General features: G+C 42.4%; 1 protein-coding gene across 1 annotated transcript in view; it reads left to right on the top strand.

The window, feature by feature from the left end:
* LOC126176796 (neprilysin-4-like) overlaps positions 1–25,136 on the top strand; it is a 796,156-nt gene that overhangs the window by 489,265 nt on the left and 281,755 nt on the right. Inside the window, exon 3 of the mRNA XM_049923974.1 lies at positions 22,331–22,425. Within this exon, the coding sequence (XP_049779931.1) occupies positions 22,331–22,425 (95 nt within the window). The remainder of the gene's footprint in view (positions 1–22,330; positions 22,426–25,136) is intronic.

Below are 25,136 nucleotides of genomic sequence, written 5' to 3'. Positions count from 1 at the left end.
CAACGATTCTGTTCGTGCAGTACAACGGACTCGCCAGTATTTCTTATTCCAGCAAGACTAAAATATGCAAGTTTGTCATTTTAACAACGACAGTCTATAAATGGAAACGCAGATTAATTTTTTTTTTACGAGTATTTGCGCCGAGAGATAGAGTCACTTCCGCTGCAGTGGTTGTTTTCTGGAAGATATCAGTGTGGCTTCCACAGCCGGGGAACGGAAATAGACTCATACTGTGGTCAGAGTTAAGAGGTCTGACAATACCAGTATACCGTGCGCCCCCGCGAATGTGAGCCACAAAATGAAAATTGCTTTTTCCTATTCATTCAGTTTGTAACTAGTGAAAACCCGAGTCTTTAATGAAACAAAACAGCCTCAAGTTTCTGATTACTTTACAGATAAGTTAAAGTGTTAATATACAGAGTGTGTCCCAGTTCAGTACATAAATCACCGTATTTATTCGAAGTAGTCTCCCCCTGAGTTAAAACTCGACTGAATTCGTTTTAAAAGTGTTTAGAAACAGTCACTGCCGTAATTCTGTGGAGTTGCTTCAGTACCGCAGTACAGTTTTCCTGGATGTTCTCGAGTGCCTCATAATTGTGCCCTTTCATTGCTAACTTCAATTTGGAGAACAACCGGAAGTCGGCTGGGGCCAAACGTGGTGAATACGATGGGTGATTCAGGACTGTGATTCATTTGCTGGCCAAAAGTTCGAGCTGCCTTCGCTTTGTTTGCTGTGGTGTCGTCATGGAGGAGCAGTTACCTGCCTCTTGGTATTTGGGTCGAACTCGACAAATTCTCGCCCACAAACACTGGAGGACTCAAAAAAAACTTGATGTTGCCTCACTGCTCCTCTGGAATTTTCCCGAAGAGTGACAGACACATGCGGTTACATTCGCAGCCAGAATGTCTGCTGCAGCAATGCTAGCGCTTTGACTTTCTACACAGTTGTTTCTGAAATTTCAAGGATCGTAATGCCACAATACGCCACGACAGAGCATTACAGTTTGGAATTTTACACAAGCAGTGCTAACAGAACTGGGACACCCTATGTGTATGCTGTTCAGCATGTAAGCGAGAAAAAGTTTAGAAAAGATCTGAAACTACGTTCAAAGTTTGTCTAGCTGCTCTCATTATCAATCACTCGATGAGTATATTCTGGGTAATTTGCGTTCCTTTTTCAACAAAATATAAGTTTTCACCCGCCTCTACGTTTATGAAGACCTATCTTCTGAAAGATGTGTATAACTTTGCAGGCACATTTACTCCTATACGGCCGGTCTGAGTGGCCGAGTGGTTCTAGGTGCTACAGTCTGGAACCGCGCGACCGCTACGGTCGCAGCTTCGAATCCTGCCTCGGGCATGGATGTGTGTGATGTCCTTAGGTTACTTAGGTTTAAGTAGTTCTAAGTTCTAGGGGACTGATGACCTCAGAAGTTAAGTCCCATAGTCCTCAGAGCCATTTGAACCATTTTGAACGAGTCCAATACGTAAACGCTGTCTGAAATATGTGTTGCGAATGCAGCTAGTGATAAAGAAGAAGTAAACAAAAACATCATGCCTGATGCTTTAGTTTTACTTCACGGACAGCGGAAATGTAGTAAACGATAACTTTTTTTTCCTTTCGTCATCTTGTGGAGAAAAACTTTCATAAAGTGTTGAAATTCTGTTTAAAGTTTGTTGCAAGTCACTAAATGCTATCAGTCTCAAATATTGGATGAATATAGTGAGGATACTTGCGCGCGGTATATTTCGCTGCCCCAGGACGTATAGAGGTATGTACAAACATCAAAAAAAGTTTTACATCACCCCGGTTCCCAGAATTCTTGAAGATAGACGTTGAATGTGGATACTGTATCACAGACACAGTTCCTTTGACTGTTCGAAGATGTCACTGAACCCGCCCAGCCGGCCGGTGTGGCTGAGCGGTTCTAGGCGCTTCAGTCTGGAACTGCGCAACCACTACGGTCGCAGGTTCGAATCCTGCCTCGGGCATGGATGTCCTTAGGTTAGTTAGGTTTAAGTAGTTCTAAGTTGTAGATGTTAAGTCCCATATTGCTCAGAGCCATTTGAACCATCTGAACCCTCCCAAAGATGTAAACAACCATGCATGGGCAGCGCCTATCACACGGAGGGGGTCCGACAGCCGATCAGTTCCAGTCATTCCACCAGGAAGGAGGTACACGGCTCGTGTTGTCTGTAGTTCAACCATGCCTAAACGGTCAATACCGTGGTTCGATCGCGTCCGTATTGTTACTTTGTGCCAGGAAGGGCTCTCAACAAGGAAAGTGACCAGGTGTCTCGGAGTGAACCAAAGCGATGTTGTTCGACATGGAGGAGATACAGAGAGACAGGAACTGTCCATCACATTCCTCGCTCAGGCCGGCCAAGGGCTACTACTGCAGTGGTTGACCGCTACCTACGGATTATGGCTCGAAGGAACCCTGACAGCAACGTCACCATGTTGAATAATGCTTTTCATGCAGCGACAGGACGTCGTGTTTACGGCTCAAACTGTGCGCAACAGGCTGCATGATGCGCAGCTTCACTCCCGACGTCCATGGCGAAGTCCGTCTTTGCAACCATGACACTATACATGCGGTACAGATGGGCCCAACAAGATGCCGAATGGACCGCTCAGGATTGACATCACTTTCTCTTCACCGACGAGTGTCGCGTATGTCTGTTTATGGACGACGTGATCCACCAACCACTCTGATGGATCTACGCCGAATCTCCGTTGAGGAGTGGGAGAAACTGGACCAACAGTGCATTGATGTACTTGTGGATAGTATGCCACTACGAGTACAGGCATGCATCAGTGCAAGAGGTTGTGCTACTGGGTATTAGAGGTATCGGTGTGTACAGCAATCTGGACCACCATCTCTGAAGGTCTCGCTTTATGCAATGTTGCATGAAAACATGAGCAATAAAAAGGGTGGAAATGATGTTTATATTCATCTCTATTCCAATTTTTTGTACAGGTTCCTGAAATCTCGGAACCGAGCTCATGCAAAACTTTTTTTGATGTGTGCAGTTTATAACGGTAACAATTGCCTTACAGTGTTGAACGTTTCACGTAATATTATGCCTGCTAATGAGTAGCTTATGCCAGCATTTTAAATTTTTAAAATTCGGTCCCTATCTATAAGAAATATTTAAAATTAGATTTTTGTCGTCTCTCGAAGGCGTTTGATAGGCAACTGGGCCAGACTTACGTGCTCGAAGTTAGTCTCTTAGTAATACAGACCTTCTGTCATTATCATGAGCACCAGCAGCACCGTTTTAAGACATTTGACACCCATTGCTGGCTGATGTTGTCCTACAGGTTTTACAAATATTACGGTCTTTAGCGGAACACACTTCTGTCTTGAATCTCCATGTTTTCTAATACAATCCACTTATAATGTATTAATGTAAGACGAATAGATGCTGAATGACGCATGCATGCAGCTTGCCGCTAACTTTGTGTAATGTCTTGTCTGTATAGACGTGTATCTGTTGCCTTTAAGATCCCTTCACTTACACACATAAATCTATACAGTAAAGTAAGGGCCTCCCGTTTTGTCTTTAGGCTGATCCGTGATAAGACAGGCGAAAAATTAGACTAATGGAGGATTATTAGTATTTTCTCTAATTTTCATTCGCTCTCTCTCTCTCTCTCTCTCCTTTGTCTATGTACAGTTTTAAATATAATATTTCATTACGTGAAATCAGCCAAATAGAATCTCTGGTGGAGCCCTTCTTCTTAGTATTCAGCGGCTGGCTTGCTGTAAGAGATCTTTACATTTATTATTATTGTTAAGCGCTGTATTCAGTTGGGAAAAATCAATCGTTTGAACAATTCGTTCCTTTTACGAAAGATTTTGAATTCCAGATGTGTACGAGGCCTTTTTTGGACGATTTAACAAAGACTCGGTGATTGCAGGCTCTCTTCGACACAGCTGAAACTTCCCCACTAATTACAGGGCCAACGCGATCATCAATGATTCAGACAAAGAACTCATTCGTTCATTCACTCCAGAATAAAAGGGGTCACAAACTTTTTTATGAAGGAAATTGTATATTCAATCCATCTCCATTACATGTCCATATCTCTGTTGGTTCCAAGTCTTAATTATTTTCCGTTACAATTTCTTTCTCTTCAAACAACCCGCTAGTGGTACAAATGTTAATAGCTCGCTTTAGCGAGAAGAAAAGCAATTATGTCTCTTTTAGAAACCCGTCAATCTTTCAACAGATACTTCCGAAGCTGTCCCAGTTACCAGTCTAACAATCATGGAGAATACATACATGTATCTCTGTTATTCCAAAGAATAAACGTACTAGAAAATACTTTGGCGTCGACGAGCTGTCGCCGCATATGTTACTAGAAAATCAGATCAGATACTTTTCCAAAGTAAATAAATGTGGATGATTTGATTGACAATGATTAATTGGTGCGTGGTAGAGGGTAATTTTCCGTGGGGAGATTACACACTCATCTCCCATTAGTTCTCCGTCTACCTCCACATCCACATCCAAACTCTGCCAAATCAATATGAAAAGCTTGCGAGGAGTTACGTCCCATTACACCACGCATAACAATTTCTTCCTCATCTATTCCCATATGGAGATATGCAAGAATGATTAAATTTCTCTGTGCAATCTACATCTAGTGTAATTGTGTCCTCGGGGCCCCTACGGATGCGATATGTATGGAGCTTGAATGTATTCCTAAATTCCTTACTTCACAGTCTTTCTTGAAACTCTTATTGGTATGCGTCCCACACACTTGAGCAGTACTCTACATGGGTCAGACTAGTGTCTTGTGACCAATGTCCTCTGAAGGCTAATCACTTTTTTCAAAGTATCCTAGCAACGAATCCAAGTTTGCCACTTGTTTTACCCACGAGTGAGCCTATATGACCATTATATTTCACATCCCTACAAATTATTACACTCAGGTTTCTGTATAAGTTGACCAATTCCAGCTGTTACTCACCTATGTTGCGTTCATCGGACACAACTTTTCTGCGTTTTGCAGAATCCACAATTTTTGATTTACGAACATTGAAAACAAGTTGACAATCTGCATACTATTTCGAAAACTTGACAAGATCTTAGAAAATATTTGTATCGATCAAACAAGGGCTAGATACAGACCACTAGCTCACCCTCGTAAAGTGAATCCACTCAAAACCAAACACATATCAAGATCCAAGCGAACTAATGTACATTCTGACACAACGGAATTACCAAGCGCCACACGCACGTTCACTCAAAAGCTGACACACAACGGGCGAACAGCTGAAGGGTCCTCGAAGGAAAGCTCAAACAGACAGCGCAGGGAACCATGACGAGCACAAATATGAAGAAACACTCGTAGTAGACGGTTGAATGCGGAGAGGCGATTGAATCCAGCGAGCTCTACAGGAGAAAGTACGAGGGTGAGTCAATTATTATCCGCAAAGTAGTTATAAAATTTTATTGTAATCAAATAGGAAACTTACAAGAACATCATTTTTCGACATAGTCTCCTTGCATTTCGACGCACTTGGTCCATAGTTGTACAGGCTTCCCCATGCCCTCATAAAAGAAGGTTCTCTGTTGAGCTGCGAGCCAGGAATGCACCGCTTCTTTCACTGCTTCGTCCGAGGCAAATCGACGGCCCCTTAATGCCTGTTTGAGTGGACCAGACAACTGATAGCCAGAAGGGGCAAGATCGGGACTATGTGGACAACGATCCAGAACTTCAGATTTGAGTTTCTGGAGCGATTCATCAGTGTGGGCAGCGGTATGCGGACGGGCATTGTCGTGCAACAACACAACACCTTTTGACAGCAATCCTCGGCGTTTGCTTCGTATTGCAGGCTTTAGCCTGGCAGTAAGCATCTCACTGTAAGGTACACTGTTTATTGTTGTGCCTCTTTCCCCATAATGTTCCAGTACTGGACCTTGTGCGTCCCAAAAACCCGTAAGCATCAGTTTTCCTGCGGACGGTTGGATCATGAACTTTTTCTTGCACGGCGAATTTCGACGTTTCGATTCCTTACTCTGCCGTTTACTCTCCGGCTCGTAATGATAGATCCATGTTTCGTCACCAGTAATGATCCTGTTCTAAAAAAAAGTTGTACCCTTCGTTACTATAGCGGTCCATAGGTTTCTTGCAGTAGTCCAAGCGCGTTTGTTTATGCAACTGTGTGAGTTGTTTAGGGACCCATGTTGCACAAACTTTATGAAACCCAAGTCTGTTGTGGATGATTTCGTAGGCAGAACCGTGACTAATTTGCAGACGATGTGCCACTTCGTCAATAGTTAATCGTCTAAGAGAATCATTTCACGTAAACGCTTAATGGTTTCTTCATTTGTGGCGGTAAACGGTCGTCTGGCTCCTTCATCGTGCGTAACACTTGTGCGAGCATTTCGGAATTTTTCAATCCATTCGTAAAATTCCGTTGTGGCAAAACAGTTTTCCCGTACTGTGCCGGAAGTCTTCGATGAATTTCGTCCCCTGATACGTCTTCCGACCACAAAAAAACGGATCACTGAACGTTGCTCTTCTTTGGTGCAAATTGACAGCGGAGCAGCCATGATTAACAGCACGGCAGCGACAACGAAACTAACCTAGCAGCTTGAAAACTGCAAAGATATAACAACAAATAAACAAAGTATGCGTCATCAACGTAAAACGACAGTACTGACAAAATAAACAAAAATATATCTGAATTGTGGATAATAATTGTCTTACCCTCGTACTTTTCACAAATCGGCACTTCAAACGCTAGAAGGACGAATGGCAAGGAGGAATTTAGAACAGAAAGTGTCAGACATGTCAGAGGCGACCATCATGAAAAAAAAATTAGAGCAATTTTCGGGAGAATTTTCCTAAGAAATACTAAAGACTGTTCATACTCAACACTCAAAGATTCACGGAACATGTTTGTATTTCACCGAGCGAGGTGGCGCAGTGGTTAGACACTGGACTCGCATTCGGGAGGACGACGGTTCAATCCCGCGTCCGGTCATCCTGATTTAGGTTTTCCGTGATTTCCCTAAATCGTTTCAGGCAAATGCCAGGATGGTTCCTTTGAAAGGGCACGGCCGATTTCCTTCCCCATCCTTCCCTAACCCGAGCTTGTGCTCCGTCTCTAATGACCTCGCTGTCGACGGGACGTTAAAAAAAACACTAACCTAATATTTCATGGGTGAAATGGCTGTGGGCAATCATGATAACTGCATATTACGTGGGCTATTTTTTTCAGCACGAAATGGAAACCTCAGTGAAAATCAAAAATATTTTATTTGCAATATTTAGCTGCGCATTCCAACTACTTCTCTTCAAAATGGTGGCTCCGACTCAGACATCTGTCGTAGTGTGGTACCAACTTTCCGATACCCTCGTCCAGAAGACAGCCACCTATGCTTTCCGCCAATTTCCTGCTCTGGACTGCAGCTTACTCTCTTGTGCCAAAATGCTGTCATCATAGCTAGCGATTCATGTGAGAGTAGAGACGAAAATCAGAGGGAGCCAAGTCCTAGCTGTATGGCTGGTGATCAGACGCTTCCCATTGAAAACTCTGCAGCAGAATCGTTGTTGCACCTGCAGTGTGCAGCTGAGCTATTGCCATGCAGAAGTAAACGCATGACAGTTGAGTTATGTGGAATGCATGAAATCAGGCGCAACTCCTCAGTGTACACTTCACACTCGGCGGAACTGTCTTTACGCGTGCTCAGAACTGAAACGTGCGACGTGACGCTATCGACGGGCACTGGCCAACCCGTCTGCGAGAAGCTATGTCGTATTTTCACTGTGGGTTTAATATCGCGACCGGTCTGAGATGAAAAAAGAGCTCTCGCACTAGTAGTACAGTATTTGAACACATTATTAAGCTGTCCAGAGCGAACAGAGAGACTTCCCGTAGTAGACCTAACACATGTCTAACCACAGCCCCAGCACCACACACCAAGGCAGAGCTGAAAGCAGCTTGTTAATAACAAAGAATAAAAAGGCTGCAGGTAAAGATGACGTAGTGGCTGAGCTGTTGACAGGCGTAGATGATAACTCCCTCGCAGAAGTACAAACCTTGTTCGCCCAGATATGGCACACAGAGTCTATCCCACAAGAATGGTAAGTTGTGCTTACCAATCTACTGTATAAAAAGAGTGAAAACACAGATGTTAGTAATTATGAAGGGATGGCTCTTCTGCCATTAATCTATAACTTTCTCTCTAGCATGTTGTTAAAAATTATACAAGACATAGCCGAAAACACCATAGGCAAATACCAACTAGATTCTGCTCAGGACGTTCAGGACCAGAGTTGATCCTGAGCCAGAAACTTCTACTCAGGCACAGACAAATTACCTGCAGACCATAGGTGTACCCTGCATGGACTTCAAAAAACCATGTGATTCAAGCGTTCGCACAACACTTTTTAACCTGTCAGATGAATTTGTTATCGATATTAAGACTGTGAACCTTATGAAGAATATATTCAAAGACGACGCTTCTTTAAATAGTTGTGTATTGTGTCTCCTAATAATTACCATTCAAACCTGTACATTATTCGCCAAGCAACATCTGTTTTCGAAAGTATGTTGCATTAAATGTCCCTGACTGGTGGTCCTCACGGATAAATTGGATGTTTCGTTTTGAGTGGCCTCTACAGTCTACCAAAAGCATTCAGGCCGCTTTCGATTTGTGATTCCTCACCAGTAAGTAATCTTCCAATATCCTGCATTGTTTGAGTTTCACTGCATTTTTTTTCATTCTTTATATTAAACGTGAGGCAGAACTTATAAAAATAATGTGGACCAAGGAGTAGAGACAGAATCTGGGAATACAGCTTTAAATTAAGCTAGTACCATTTGTAAAATTATAATAGCAATTTTGTTTACATTTTTCCTTCTATTGTTCTTCAAGTGTCGCACAGCAACGTTTGAGTACACTACGCCGGACAGTTAAATAACAGTTGTAATCTATCACAACTCCAGATCTTCACATAGTTGATTTAATCAATCGTATTGAGTTCAGGCAGACTAGTTTAATAGTGCATTTCGATACAATGGCGACTACATACCATTTGCGTGCGGTAGTATCTAAGGTGGAAGCGAACTCTCTATAAACGACACACCTCCTCTTCCTCCACGGAAGGAAAAACATAAGAAGATAGCCAGAGATGTACGATTATTCCTTATGTGTGACTTCACCTAATATCAGGTTTACTCGCTGCATTACTACTTGATATTTTAATAAAATTCGTTATATACTTTGTACGCACGAGATATTACACCATTAAATTTAACAGTATACAAGATACTATAAGGATGCTCGCACTCATATTTCAGCAAATAAAGAAAGAATCAGTTTTCCAGGAGTACTAAGGTTAGCTACTAGCCGTATTTTAACAATTGATAAACGCTCTGTTTCAATTATTATCTGAACAAAAAGATATGGAAGTCATATCTTAGGATGGAATGAAGATATTTGCTATCGACAAATAAAGAAACTTGCGTTGCTATTCTTTGTTACGTTGATTATCACCAGGAAATATGGTTCGGAGTAGGGGAGTATACCTGCACACACCTCAGACGAGATTCTGATTCAACAATCAGCAGGGAGAAAGATGAACTGTAAAAACTTCATGGTCCCCTAACGACGTATTTAAAATTCTATTGTTACGAGATGACGAGCCGCCCCGTTGTATAGAGGGTCTAAAATACATAAGGATGTCATTCCGCGAGAAAGTAGTATCCCCATCATAGAGAATAGTAAAATACGAAACTTAATTTCTGACATCAAACTTTTGATAGCCCTGTTATGAATTCTTAGATGATCGTTTATTTCATTAAGCGCACTAAGACGATTTTTCTGAAGTTATTATCACCACAAACTCCTTATCTACGAAGTCACAACTTTCTAGTAAATAATTATTTCCTAGCACTTTAACTACGATGTACTTTGTGTACGTTGGGATGTACTGTGAAACGATCGATGCCGTGGCTGTGAACTGCCTGTTATGGCCACATGTTTTAGTTTTTTTCACATAATTGTTTGATGTTGAGTCTTGGAATTAGCTGCAACGAACGTACTTTCGTCGAGACCGAGACGACGCCTCTGGTGCGACGGTGCACGTTCTGCGGAGGTTTGTTGATCAAATAAGCGGCACATGATGGTTCATGGTGTGGGTTTCTGTAGTCATGTCCTAGTTCATGAACCACGGACAACGTATGAGTGGCCAAGTAAGTGGTCCCGACAGTCGGGATACCAGTTACTTCGGAATAAGGCTGGGCATCTCGGACATATTCTGAGTCGTGGTCACCTTTGTGCTTATACGGCGAAGACTACCAAATCCACCGGTTAGTCCCTCAGTCGTTAGGGGTAAAACCCAATGGGACTTGGGGCAAGTAAGGCTAGCAACCTGCTTCCCTGGTACTCTAAATATGATGCTGGCAACAATCAGAGCAAAATGCCTCGGACCTTTGGAGGTGACGGAGTCCCACCTCTAACTGACAAACCAGGGACTCCTAAGATACGACTTGGCAAACAAATGGTAATGAGATGGGGAGCTGTTAATATCAATGGGGGCTACTCTGGGAAGAAGGTAGAGCTGGCAGAGGCTGCAAGTAAGATGGGGCTGGACGTTTTAGTTGTTAGTGACATTCGGGTAAGGGGTGAGAAAGAAGAGGAAGTGGGAGAATACAAGGTCTACCTGTCAGGAGTCAAAGCAGGAGTAGCACAATGGGGTGTAGGGCTTTACATCAGGAAAGAAATGGAACCCAGCGTAGTTGCAATAAGGTATGTAAACGAACGACTGATGTGGATAGATTTGACAGTGTCTAGCAAGAAAATTAGGATTGTGTCAGTATATTCGCATTGTGAAGGGACAGATCAAGATAAGATGGATAGTTTTTATGAGGCACTCAGTGATGTAGTTGTTAGAGTAAAGGACAAGGACAGTGTTCTGCTCATGGGTGATTTTAACGCCAGGATTGGAAATCGAACAGAAGGGTATGAAAAGGTTATGGGTAAATTTGGAGAGGATATGGAGGCCAACAGGAATGGGAAACAACTCTTGGATTTCTGTGCCAGTATGGGCTTAGTAATCACAAACTCCTTTTTTAAACATAAGAACATTCACCGGTATACTTGGGAGGGCAGGGGAACCAGATCTGTCATTGACTATATAATAACAGATCAGGAATTCAGGAAGGCTGTGAGGGACACACGTGTATTCAGGGGATTCTTTGATGACACTGATCATTATTTAATCTGCAGTGAAATTGGGATTGTGAGGCCGAAAGTTCAGGAGGTCAGGTCCGTATGTAGGAGGATAAGAGTGGAGAAACTTCAGGATAAGGAAATCAGGCACAAGTACATAACAATGATCTCAGAAAGGTACCAGTTAGTTGAATGTAGTCAATTACAGTCATTGGAAAAGGAATGGACAAGGTACAGGGACACAGTACTAGAAGTGACTAAAGAATGTCTTGAAACAGTAGTGTGTAAAAGTAGGATGAAGCAAACAGCTTGGTGGAATGATACAGTCAAGGCAGCCTGTAAAAGGAAAAAGAAGGCGTATCAAAAATGGCTACATACCAGAACCCAGGTAGACAGAGAAAGTTATGTTGAAGAAAGAAACAAAGCCAAACAGATAATTGCAGCATCCAAGAAGAAATCGTGGGAAGACTTTGGAAACAGGTTGGAGACTATGGGTCAAGCTGCTGGAAAATCATTCTGGAGTGTAATTAGCAGTCTTCGAAAGGAAGGTAAGAAGGAAATGACAAGTATTTTGGACAGGTCAGGAAAATTGCTGGTGAATCCTGTGGATGCCTTGGGCAGATGGAGGGAATATTTTGAAGAGTTGCTCAATGTAGGTGAAAATGCGATCAGTAATGTTTCAGATTTCGAGGTAGAATGGGATAGGAATGATGATGGAAATAGGATCACATTTGAGGAAGTGGAAAAAATGGTCAATAGATTGCAGTGCAATAAAGCGGCTGGGGTGGATGAAATTAAGTCGGAACTCATTAAATACAGTGGAATGTCAGGTCTTAAATGGCTACACAGGATAATTGAAATGGCCTGGGAGTCGGGACAGGTTCCATCAGACTGGACAAAAGCAGTAATCACACCTATCTTTAAATATGGAAACAGAAAAGATTGTAACAACTACAGAGGTATCTCTTTAATCAGCGTTGTGGGTAAAATCTTCGCAGGTATTGTTGAAAGGAAAGTGCGAGTATTAGTTGAGGACCAATTGGATGAAAATCAGTGTGGGTTTAGGCCTCTTAGAGGTTGTCAGGACCAGATCTTTAGCTTACGGCAAATAATGGAGAAGTGTTATGAGTGGAACAGGGAATTGTATCTATGCTTTATAGATCTAGAAAAGGCATATGACCGGGTTCCTAGGAGGAAGTTATTGTCTGTTCTACAAGATTATGGAATAGGAGGCAAACTTTTGCAAGCAATTAAAGGTCTTTACATGGATAGTCAGGCAGCAGTTAGAGTTGACGGTAAATTGAGTTCATGGTTCAGAGTAGTTTCAGGGGTAAGACAAGGCTGCAACCTGTCTCCACTGTTGTTCATATTATTTATGGATCATATGTTGAAAACAATAGACTTGCTGGGTGAGATTAAGATATGTGAACACAAAATAAGCAGTCTTGCATATGCGAATGACTTAGTTGTGATGGCAGATTCGAGCGAAAGTTTGCAAAGTAATATTTCAGAGCTAGATCAGAAATGTAAGGACTATGGTATGAAGATTAGCATCTCCAAAATGAAAGGAATGTCAGTGGGAAAGAAATATAAACGGATTGAGTGCCAAATAGGAGGAACAAAGTTAGAACAGGTGGACGGTTTCAAGTACTTAGGATGCATATTCTCACAGGATGGCAACATAGTGAAAGAACTGGAAGCGAGGTGTAGCAAAGCTAATGCAGTGAGCGCTCAGCTACGATCTACTCTCTTCTGCAAGAAGGAAGTCAGTCCCAAGAACAAGTTATCTGTGAACCGTTCAATCTTTCGACCAACTTTGTCGTATGGGAGCGAAAGCTGGGTGGATTCAGGTTACCTTATCAACAAGGTTGAGGTTACGGATATGAAAGTAGCTAGGATGATTGCAGGTACTAGTGGATGGGAACAATGGCAGGAGGGTGTCCACAATGAGGAAATCAAAGAAAAACTGGGAATGAACTCTATAGATGTAGCAGTCAGGGCGAACAGGCTTAGATGGTGGGGTCATGTTACACGCATGGGAGAAGCAAGGTTACCCAAGAGACTCATGGATTCAGCAGTAGAGGGTAGGAGGAGTCGGGGCAGACCGAGGAGAAGGTACCTGGATTCGGTTAAGAATGATTTTGAAGTAATAGGTTTAACATCAGAAGAGGCACCAATGTTAGCACTGAATAGGGGATCATGGAGGAACTGTATAAGGGGGGCTATGCTCCAGACTGAACGCTGAAAGGCATAATCAGTCTTAAATGATGATGATGATGATGATGATGATAAGCAGCACAAATCCAGTATGCAGTGCTCAAGGAAATGGAGAGGTCGTAGTACCTGCTTCTTTGGGCCTGTTAATGGAATGGAAATAGCACAGCTATTTCCAAACAATTTCTTCTATCGGAAGGTCAGGCAACTAAACTGTTGTAGTTTCCCTCATTGCGACCAGAATAGAGGCGTCGTTAAAATGGTTGTGAAGTCTGCTTCGATCGGAAAATATTTGATATATCAATGGGAAACACTTGGAACTATGTTCGTGACAAAACTGATACAAAGCCAGGAAACAATCAAAGCACTCGTCACAATACGAAGACCCATTCCCGTTTCTTCCAAATAAAATTCATCGAAGTATCCGAATAATTGGCTAAGGTAGTTATCTAAAATTGTTAATTGCGATAGATTCAAGAATGATAGCAGAAGCTTACCGAATGCTGTATGGAAACTCTTCACACAACACCACAAGAAGCAGTCATGTCCTGATAGTACAGGGTGATTCAAAAAGAATACCACAACTTTAGGAATTTAAAACTCTGCAACGACAAAAGGCAGAGCTAAGCACTATCTGTCGGCGAATTAAGGGAGCTATAAAGTTTCATTTAGTTGTACATTTGTTCGCTTGAGGCGCTGTTGACTAGGCGTCAGCGTCAGTTGATCCTAAGATGGGGACCGCTCAACAGAAAGCTTTTTGTGTTATTGAGTACGGCAGAAGTGAATCGACGACAGTTGTTCAGCGTGCATTTCGAACGAAGTATGGTGTTAAACTTCCTGATAGGTGGTGTATTAAACGTTGGTATAAACAGTTTACAGAGAATGGGTGTTTGTGCAAAGGGAAAAGTTCTGGACGGCCGAGAACGAGTGATGAAAATGTAGCACGCATCCAGCAAGCATTTGTTCGCAGCCTAGGAAAATCGACTCGCAGAGCTAGCAGAGAGCTGCAAATTCCACAATCAACTGTATGGAGAGTCCTACGAAAAAGGTTAGTTATGAAACCTTATCGTCTGAAATTGGTTCAAGCACTGTCTGCAGCTGCTAAGATTAAAAGAATCGATTTCTGTGATTTTATCGTTGCTCAAATGGAAACAGATGAATCTTTCGTTTCAAAGATTGTGTTTAGTGATGAAGCAACTTTCCACACTAACGGGAAAGTCAACCGTCACAATGTCTGTATATGGGGCACTGAGAATCCGCGGGAAACAACTCAGTATGAACGTGACTCGCCTAAGGTGAACGTTTTCTGTGCCATTTCAGCCAATAAAGTTTTTGGTCTCTTTTTCTTCGAAGGTGCTACTGTAACTGAACTACAGTATCTGGAGATGTTAGAGAATTGGCTGTTCCCTCAGCTCGAACAAGAAGCACAACAATTCATATTTCAGCAGGATGGAGCGCCACCACATTGGCACTTATCTGTCCGTAACTACCTGAACGTCAACTACCCGAGGCGATGGATCGGCCGCCAGGCAGCCCGTGACATAGCACTTCATCACTGGCCTCCAAGAAGCCCTGATCTTACCCCCTGCGATTTTTTCTTATGGGGGTATGTTAACGATATGGTGTTTCGGCCACCTCTCCCAGCCACCATTGACGATTTGAAACGAGAAATAACAGCAGCTATCCAAACTGTTACGCCTGATATGCTACAGAGAGTGTGGAACGAGTTGGAGTATCAGGTTGATATTGCTCGAGTATCTGGAGGGGGCCATATTGAACATCTCTGAACTTGTTTTTGAGTGACAAAAACCTTTTTAAATACTCTTTGTAATGATGTATAACAGAAGGTTATATTACGTTTCTTTCATTAAATACACATTTTTAAAGTTGTGGTATTCTTCTTGAATCACCCTGTATTTCAAAGTGGTACCAAACTGACCACTTGCTTTAAATGTTCAGAAATGAAACTTCACAGAAAGCCGAAATCTAGTGTGTAATGATTATAATATCAATGTCTCACAGTCACAATCATTCAACCCATACAAATACCTGTGTGCAACGATTTGTCAGACTAATCACATGGCTCAGTCATTGGACCAGCAGGTGGTAGACTTCATTTTGATGTGTACCTGGCAAAATTCAGTCAGTCTGAAAATGGCAGTGCTTGTAAAACGTTCATGGAACCCATTTATCAATTTACCTATTTACCCTATTATTAAATAATTGGTGAGTTAGTGAATGAAAAACGCGCTGCGGCAATTTTCTCCAATCTTAGTTCTAGGTCAGTAAATCACGTCCAGGAAATATTGAACTCAGTGTGATACTACTTCGTTTCTCGGTTTGACAAACTGACGGGCATATTTCCAAAATATGAAGTAAATGTACATTTCGAAAGAGTTTAATTAAAAGCGTCGAGTTTAATCAACAGTTATGGTGTTAATGACCCTTCCAAAGTAAGATTTATTCGGTCATAATTTCCACGACAATTCATCTTTCTGCGGGGATTTGCAACGTCAGGGCATTCGTTTAATTTAGCAGCAGAACACGTTCGTGAGATGACATTTTCTACGATCATCGTTACGTACTTTATCCACGATGCAAACGTACGTGTTGTTGTTTGGCGGTGCAAAGTTCAATTATTTTTAATGTAGTCTGAAACAGATTGGAGAGAAATTACAAACAATAAATTCCACAGAACGGCGTTAAGAATCCGTCCTCTGATTGCATCAAAGACAAGCTACATTATCATCAAGAGGTGTTACTGCGGCACAATCTGCGCGAATAATGCATAAAATTAAAATTTGCGCCATAAAACGCTAATGTTGCAGTAAAACTCGTCTCCCTTCCATTAGAAGTATCGCCCGTAAAATCCCAAAGTAAACATCTGAGGTTAAGCTTTACCCGCAACAAAAGCCCTTTAATTCCATTTCTCCTGTGTTGGCCGTTCGTAAGGGGGCACAAAGGTTGTTCCTCTTCTCTGACAGTTTTAGTAGCAAACACTTGTAAACGCACGACATCTGCTGGTTCCAAGTTCTCCAACAGCCAGATGGACATTCGTTGGGCACTGAAGCAATGACAGTGAACCGATTCGATGCCACGTGCGGTATCGTGTAGTCAGAGTTCCTGGACTCTAGTTGGATATTAGTCATTATAAAATGTGAAAATTAATGAATCAAGTGAAACTCAAACAGTAGATGTATATTAACTACCTAGTATCGTCAGCACAGACGTCTTTGGTTTGTCTTGATCGATTTTTACGTTGTTCACAAATTGCAACACCTAAACTTTTTACTCTAAATAAAGCAATAGGAGGATGGCCTTTTCTAAATGTGCTTCTGACCATACAACGATTCTGGTAGCTGGAGTCTAAGGCTTCTGTTATCATGCCTTTTGAATTCTCATGGTGACAGTTCCATAGAAACTTTCATTCCCTAACATATATTTCTTAATATCTAACCGAAGAGTGAAATATCAGTTTTCATAGACTTATCTTAAATTTTTTTAACACAACGAAATATTTCCCTACAAATTTTCATCTCCTATTTCGCCCCCGTAGGGGTTGAATTTCCAAAAACAATGAAACACGTATTTTTATTAAATCTGACAAACAAACCAAACACAAATTTTCAACGATTTATTTTTGAAAATGCTTTTGTAATAAAATAATTTCATAAAACTTTTCATCCCTTATTTCAGTCCCTTAGGGTACTGAATTTCCAAAAACATTCAGAGTCGTATTTACTTCTAACCGAAAAATCAAATACCAGTTTACACAGAAGTATCCTTAAAATGTTTTAGATGTTCTACAATAATGATTTATTTCCAAAAAACTTTCACCCACTCTTTACCCACTTAGTAGCACAATTTCGAAAAATGCCAAAACACGTATTTTTTTTATTTTTTACTGATACGATAAATAACAATGTTTGCAGTTCTAATTTCAAAATTGTCTTAAGAGTGACATATTTTCAAAAAGACTCTCATCCCCAATTTCACCACCTTAGGAGTGGAATTTTGAACAATACCTTCTTAAACGCTGCCTACAGTATAAGATCCACGTCCTCTCCAAATTTCAAGTTTCCATCCTTAGCAGTTTAGGCTGGACGATGATGAGTCAGTAAACCAGTCTTGTCCTATATCACTCCATTAGGGGTTGAATTTCCAGAAACAGTGAAACACGTATTTTACCTATCGCTAACTGATAAGCCAAATACCAGTTTTCAAAGATTTAGCTTTAAAAATGCTTTCACAGTGAAGTATTTTCATAAAACATTTCACTCCCTCTTTGACCCGCTTAGGGGGTCACTTTCCAAAAATAGTAAAGTGAGTATTTTTTTATTTCCAAAAGAGGAGTCCAATATAAATTTTCATAGATCTAGCTTCAAAAATGATTTCATAGTGAAATATTTCTATAAAAATTTTCATCCCCTATTTCACCCCCACAGGATTTAAATTTCCAAAAAATAGTGAAACAGATTTCTAAGCGAGAAACCAGATTCAAATTTTCATAGATTTATTATTGATAATTCATTTCGTAATGACATATTTTCAAAAAAAACATATCACCCTCTACTTTATCCCCTTAAGGGTTGAATTTCCAAAATCACCGGAACAAGCATTTTTTTTTATTTATTTGTAAACAGGAAGTCAAATACCAGTTTTCAGAGACATAACATAAATACTTTAGTAGTTTTTGAATAATAATTTAAGAAAAACGTTCACCCACTATTTCACCCCCATAGGGTTAAATTTGCAAAAAAGTTGAAACACGTAATTTTTTAATTTCTGAATGAAAAACCAAATAACTATTTTCGTAGTTCTAGCTTCAAAATTGCCTTAATAGCGACATATTAAAATTCCATCCTCTTAAGCGTAGAGTATCGTAAAATCCTTTCTCGAATGACGCCTACAGTACAAGACACAGTAAAAGTTAATGTACACTATTATAGGCAGTGGGGCTGAAAGGGTTGAATTATTCTGTGTGACCAAATGTTCCACAATCACGAAATTGTGACTTAAAACACTACCATAAAACAAAAATACAGGGCGAGTCAAAAGTCCTTGGACACCTTCATAAGTTGGAAGATTAAAGGGAAAATTGAAATGTGATGATGGGAACATAGGTTTGATGCGGGGCCGCAACCATTGGGATGAATGTCATTCATCGCCGCCATCTTGAAATCCGCCATTTTGGATTCAAGTCTTTTTTTTTTTTTCTTTAATGGGATGGGAGTGTATGACACATCAAATAACACTCGCTTGAGTTCTGGAATTTAGTGGTGTAATTTGTTTTTGTCTACCTTGTACAGTTTAGAGGTTGTTAACGTTCAGAGTTGGGAAATTACCTTCATACCGACTGTTACAACACATGTTTTACGTGTTGTCCATCCCGTGCAATGCACAACTGTAGTCGCCGCAACCACTCTGACTGTACACGGAGGAGTGTGTCTCCTGCAGTTTGGTCACAACCATTCACGGGCACCAGTGCTGTAGTGTGGAGGGGCTCCATCGTGCCGAAAATAAGATGGTAAAATGCCGTCAGCGTTCAGTGTGGAAGGGAACACAAGGTCCTGCGGCAGCATCACATACTGTGGTGCAGTTAAGGTGTTGTAAATGAAAAACCGCCCAATCATGCGGGTGTCCCATATGCCACACCACACCATCATCTTCGCTGGACTTTGTTCTCGGACTGGGGCAACCCAGTTCGGATTTGCGTCACTCCAGTATCGACAATTATGTCGATTAACCTCCCCGTTCAAGGATAAATACGCCTCGTCGCTGAAGAGTATGCCCTTGGCAAACGGAGGATCCAGTTCGTGTTGTTCAGTAGCCCACAGGCAGAACTCCAACCGGCGATCAGGATCATCCTCGTTAAGTCGATGTTCCATCTGCAGCTTGTAAGGATGCCGCTTATTGGTACGCAATATCCGGACAACGGAGGTTTGGCTTATTCCACATGCTAGGGCCAAAAGACGGGTACTTCGTTTAGGACTTTTCACAAACGACGCAACAACCGCAGTTGCAGTTTCCTCATTGGTGGCAGTCCTTGGTCGCCCACTACGTGCCCTATCGTGAACAGAGCCCGTCTCCCGGAGTTTGGTGATCACGTGAGCCACCGTGTTGTGCGATACCTGTTCTCTGCCTGGGTGCCGCCTGTTGTAGTCAGCTGCTGTTGTTCGGTAGCTGCGTTCCCCTGATACGAGGGCTATCCACAAAGTACATTACGTATTGGAATTAAAAATAAATAAAGTATTGGAAATTTTTTTATTATATGCAGATGAAAGCCACACTTAAATACACTCCTGGAAATTGAAATAAGAACACCGTGAATTCATTGTCTCAGGAAGGGGATACTTCATTGACACATTCCTGGGGTCAGATACATCACATGATCACACTGACAGAACCACAGGCACATAGACACAGGCAACAGAGCATGCACAATGTCGGTACTAGTACAGTGTATATCCACCTTTCGCAGCAATGCAGGCTGCTATTCTCCCATGGAGACGATCGTAGAGATGCTGGATGTAGTCCTGTGGAACGGCTTGCCATGCCATTTCCACCTGGCGCCTCAGTTGGACCAGCGTTCGTGCTGGACGTGCAGACCGCGTGAGACGACGCTTCATCCAGTCCCAAACATGCTCAATGCGGGACAGATCCGGAGATCTTGCTGGCCAGGGTAGTTGACTTACACCTTCTAGAGCACGTTGGGTGGCACGGGATTCATGCGGACGTGCATTGTCCTGTTGGAACAGCAAGTTCCCTTGCCGGTCTAGGAATGGTAGAACGATGGGTTCGATGACGGTTTGGATGTACCGTGCACTATTCAGTGTCCCCTCGACGATCACCAGTGGTGTACGGCCAGTGTAGGAGATCGCTCCCCACACCATGATGCCGGGTGTTGGCCCTGTGTGCCTCGGTCGTATGCAGTCCTGATTGTGGCGCTCACCTGCACGGCGCCAAACACGCATACGACCATCATTGGCACCAAGGCAGAAGCGACTCTCATCGCTGAAGACGACACGTCTCCATTCGTCCCTCCATTCACGCCTGTCGCGACACCACTGGAGGCGGGCTGCACGATGTTGGGGCGTGAGCGGAAGACGGCCTAACGGTGTGCGGGACCGTAGCCCAGCTTCATGGAGACGGTTGCGAATGGTCCTCGCCGATACCCCAGGAGCAACAGTGTCCCTAATTTGCTGGGAAGTGGCGGTGCGGTCCCCTACGGCACTGCGTAGGATCCTACGGTCTTGGCGTGCATCTGTGCGTCGCTGCGGTCCGGTCCCAGGTCGACGGGCACGTGCACCTTCCGCCGACCACTGGCGACAACATCGATGTACTGTGGAGACCTCACGCCCCACGTGTTGAGCAATTCGGCGGTACGTCCACGCGGCCTCCCGCATGCCCACTATACGCCCTCGCTCAAAGTCCGTCAACTGACATACGGTTCACGCCCACGCTGTCGCGGCATGCTACCAGTGTTAAAGACTGTGATGGAGCTCCGTATGCCACGGCAAACTGGCTGACACTGACGGCGGCGGTGCACAAATGCTGCGCAGCTAGCGCCATTCGACGACCAACACCGCGGTTCCTGGTGTGTCCGCTGTGCCGTGCGTGTGATCATTGCTTGTACAGCCCTCTCGCAGTGTCCGGAGCAAGTATGGTGGGTCTGACACACCGGTGTCAATGTGTTCTTTTTTCCATTTCCAGGAGTGTACTACTTTTCTACATACTTGCCATTTAAATTAAGGCAGTTATCGTAGCGATGGACGAGCTTGGAAATTCCTTCGTCGTAAAATTCGGCCTCCTGCGCCTTCAACCACGTAATGACTGTCTTTTGGGACAGAAAAGGTGTGATTTTTGTGGATTTTCTGGAAAGAGGCACTACAATAAACTCTCAAAGGTATTGCCAAACTCTGCACAACCTTAGAAGAGCAATACAAAACAAGCGCAAGGGAAAGTTGGGCTCAAAGATCTTGCTGATTCACGACAACGCACGGGCCCACACGGCAAATGCCACTCGTGAAGTTCTCGAATCTTTTAAGTGGGAGTTGTTTCCTCATCCGCCGTACAGTCCCGACCTGGCACCGAGCGACTTCCACTTATTCCCAGCAATGAAGAAGTGGTTGGCTATGCAGCGTTTTGATGACGATGCACAGCTTCAAGAAGAGGTAACCGCGTGGTTGAAGGCGCAGGCGGCCGAATTTTACGACGAAGGAATTTCCAAGCTCGTCCATCGCTACGATAAGTGCCTTAATTTAAATGGAAATTATGTAGAAAAGTAGTATTTATGTGTGCCTTTCATCTGTATATAATAAAAAAAATTTCCAATACTTTATTTATTTTTAATTCCAAAACGTAATGTACTTTGTGGATAGCCCTCGTATAAGGGTGATTTCGATCTCCTGTTCACGTGTCACACCCACTTTAGATCGCCTGGAACAAAGAGAGAGGTGAGCCGGTATCAAGATAACTTTGGACATTAATAACTTCTAAATTGTACGAGTTGAATCCAAAATGGCGGATTTCAAGATGGCGGCCATGAATGACATTCACTCCAAAAGTTTTGGCCACACGTCAAACCTATGTTCCCATCATCACATTTCAATTGTCCCTTTAATCTTCCAGGTTATGAAGGTGTCCAAGGACTTTTGACTCACCCTCTATTAAGGATTAGTACATAATCCACTTGCAACTGACGTCCATCCGTAAGCTGTTCATAATGTTGATCGCCAGCTAATGCTGTCATGCGCTGTCTGATCTGCGGTATAAAAGGCCACTGAACACGTAACTGCTAACGTAACTGTAAGTTATTACTGGGAGATGTGCTGAGTGCAGTGCAGGCCGTGTTTCACTGCGAGCAGGCCGCGTGCTGTGGCGTGTCACTGACGGAGGCGGCCTCGCTGTGTTGCAGGACTCGGACTCCGGGGAAGCTGGTGGTGGTGGTGGCAGCCCTGGCGACCGCCGTCGTGTCGCTGGCAGCCGCCGTCGCCGTGCTCGCCACCATCAGTGAGTACGGCCGCAGTGCTGCCAACACACACGCCGGAGAAACCTGCACATGTTCAAGGAGTATCTATGTAACCTCCCCCTCACTTATCGACCTTAATGACAGCGAAAAATTAAACCGCGTGTACCTAACGTAAATTTGGGAAAAGCAATCGTCACCGAAGTTAATCTGTCGGTAAAGAGGCAGGAAGGGTTACATCTAAATGAAAACAAAAATGCAAATGAAAATGGTGGAAATTAATTTTGAAAAAGGGTAAAATTAATAAAGAAAGTAAATGTGCGGTCGTTACGTTAACAGTTAACTGGCGTTAATTAGATATTTGAGATTTGCGGAAAATTACAGTCGCCAGTCCTATGGACAACTACTATAATAGCTGAAAAAGAAAGGTTAATGCACATACAATTAGCACTAAAAGCGTGGTAACTGAAGGTTGACAAGTGTTGTGTGAAAACTGAATGTTTGTCAGAAGTAATAAATTTCGCTACACTCTGACTTAATTTAGCAAAATAATTAATAAAATCGGGAAATTGAAAGTTAATTTAGTGACTGAAATTAATAGTGAACTTTGTTTCTGAAGCACTACGAAATTAAATAAAATAAGGTTAGTCTTGCCCTACCTCAACAATCATCTCAAAAGCAACTTGAATCTACGCAATTTAGAAATAAGAGATTTAACTTTGAACTTGAATTAAATGATTCTGAACAATTAACAATAGTAAAATTTAGTATGTACCAAGCTGAGCTGCAGTCACAGGTAAGCTAAAATATGGTAACAAAACTCGCACTCTTAATTTGTGCTTGTGTAATCTAAATATAGTTCTGTTTGGTTATTGTAGCGAGCTACGAATACTTTAACTGAACTTTGAAATTAAAACAATGAAATGGAATGATATCACTTTAATGCTGGCGTTTGAATTTCAATGACACTCGGGTTGATTTCGGAAAAGAAAGGGACCCTGCTTGGTAATCCAATTGGGACAATGAGCAACAAAGGTTCATGCTAAGTTGCTGTATTTTAGTGATGCAAATGGAATAGTTTGAAGAGCTGAGGTCTGCCATACAGTTCTAAAACTTTACGTGCTTCCAGTCTTCCTTGTTGGTTGATTGAAGCTTTGAAGTCGTCGATCGAGGAAGTGGCGACAGTCACTCATTGTCGGCCGTCGCTGTTGCAGAAACTGGATGTTGGCGCGCCTTCTTCTCGACACGGTCAGCAGGCGAAACGGGCTCTTGATGTGCGCCAGCTAATGTTTCCCGTCCGCGACACCGAGCCAGAAACTATCATAGCAAGTCGAGCGCAATTACATGCTGCCAAACCCCGAAAGCGCGGCAACTCGCGGGAGCGTCACACAACACACCTGCTTCACCGCCCTACTCCACCCAGACTCCGCTCTGCCCGCGCTCCACACGGCAGAGTTAACACTACCAAAGGTCCTAAACACTTTGGTTCTCCACACGACCTATCGATGTAATCGTTCGATAGCATAGTTTTCCCTAGGCAAGACCCAGTGTAAAAATACAAATAATATTTACAAACCAAAATCAATTATACATCGACATAAATGCATATATATATATATATATATATATATATATATATATATATATATATATATATATATATATATATATATATATATATACACAAATAGTAAAACAATTACAACATATAAAGACACAGAAATGTCATATCTTCAGGTAGCAAAATAAGGAAAAAATTTATAGTACAATAGATGGAAATAGGAGGATATGCATTTCCGGCTTTACATCTAGTTATTAGCGAAATCTAACACGGCTGAAAGAACTCGATAATGGCAACCAAAGCGTGCCAGTAAACGTGAGACCCCAAAAGAGCCATAGGCGAGATAACTGCGAATATGTGGGTCCCAGCCGCCACTGACTCCATTACGAAATACGGTCATTGTTAGTAGAAATGCATTTGAAATGTAAACCATAACTTCCCATCTAATTAGACTCAAATTTCATTGTTGTTAACGAGAGTATCGCCAGAGTGACAGACCTCAAGGATTCTTCTGTGGATTTCAGTATTCCACTCCGAATACTTCCGTTATTGTCTTCAGACACTACAAGACACGACATTCGCAAATCATCACCACCGCATGCATGCTGCTCCTGCAGCCACGGCTGAATATAGGCATGGCGGTCCAAGTATACTGGCCCAGAAAATATTTAATGCACATTAAGACAGGCATCCCAACACACGTCATCTCCAACATCAATTTCCTGCAGACATGAGTAACTAGTGTTGCATGTTTTGAAAATACGTCTCAGAGATGAAGGGAACTAAGGCGTTTAAGTAAATTACACTAAGAAACCTTTAGTAGTGTAAGCAATTTAATGAAAGATTAATTTTAAATGTAATTTTCTTTGTCTTAGGATGATCCTAAAAGTTGTAGATGTCATGTACTGATATATCTAGTGCTCGTAATAAAATGTCAAATACGTTTAGCCATAACATCAGTGTCTAAACTCAGTATGAAAATAACAGATGGTGGTACCTGGCTTGCAGCTTACACATCTAAACATTATTTTTATCTTACTCGCATACAGTTGATGTTCCTGAGACATATATCAACTACGACTGAGGTACAGGCAGGATTAACACCATTTCACCGCTTGCTAAGCTGCTATTCCAGTATTGGAGAATCTTAGCAACACCGATGCTTGCTTAGAAGGGAAATAGCAATGGGTTCAG

This window comes from Schistocerca cancellata, chromosome 3 (assembly GCF_023864275.1).
Source record: "Schistocerca cancellata isolate TAMUIC-IGC-003103 chromosome 3, iqSchCanc2.1, whole genome shotgun sequence".
Taxonomy (NCBI): Eukaryota; Metazoa; Arthropoda; class Insecta; order Orthoptera; family Acrididae; genus Schistocerca; species Schistocerca cancellata.
This window is presented reverse-complemented; position numbering and strand designations above follow the sequence as displayed.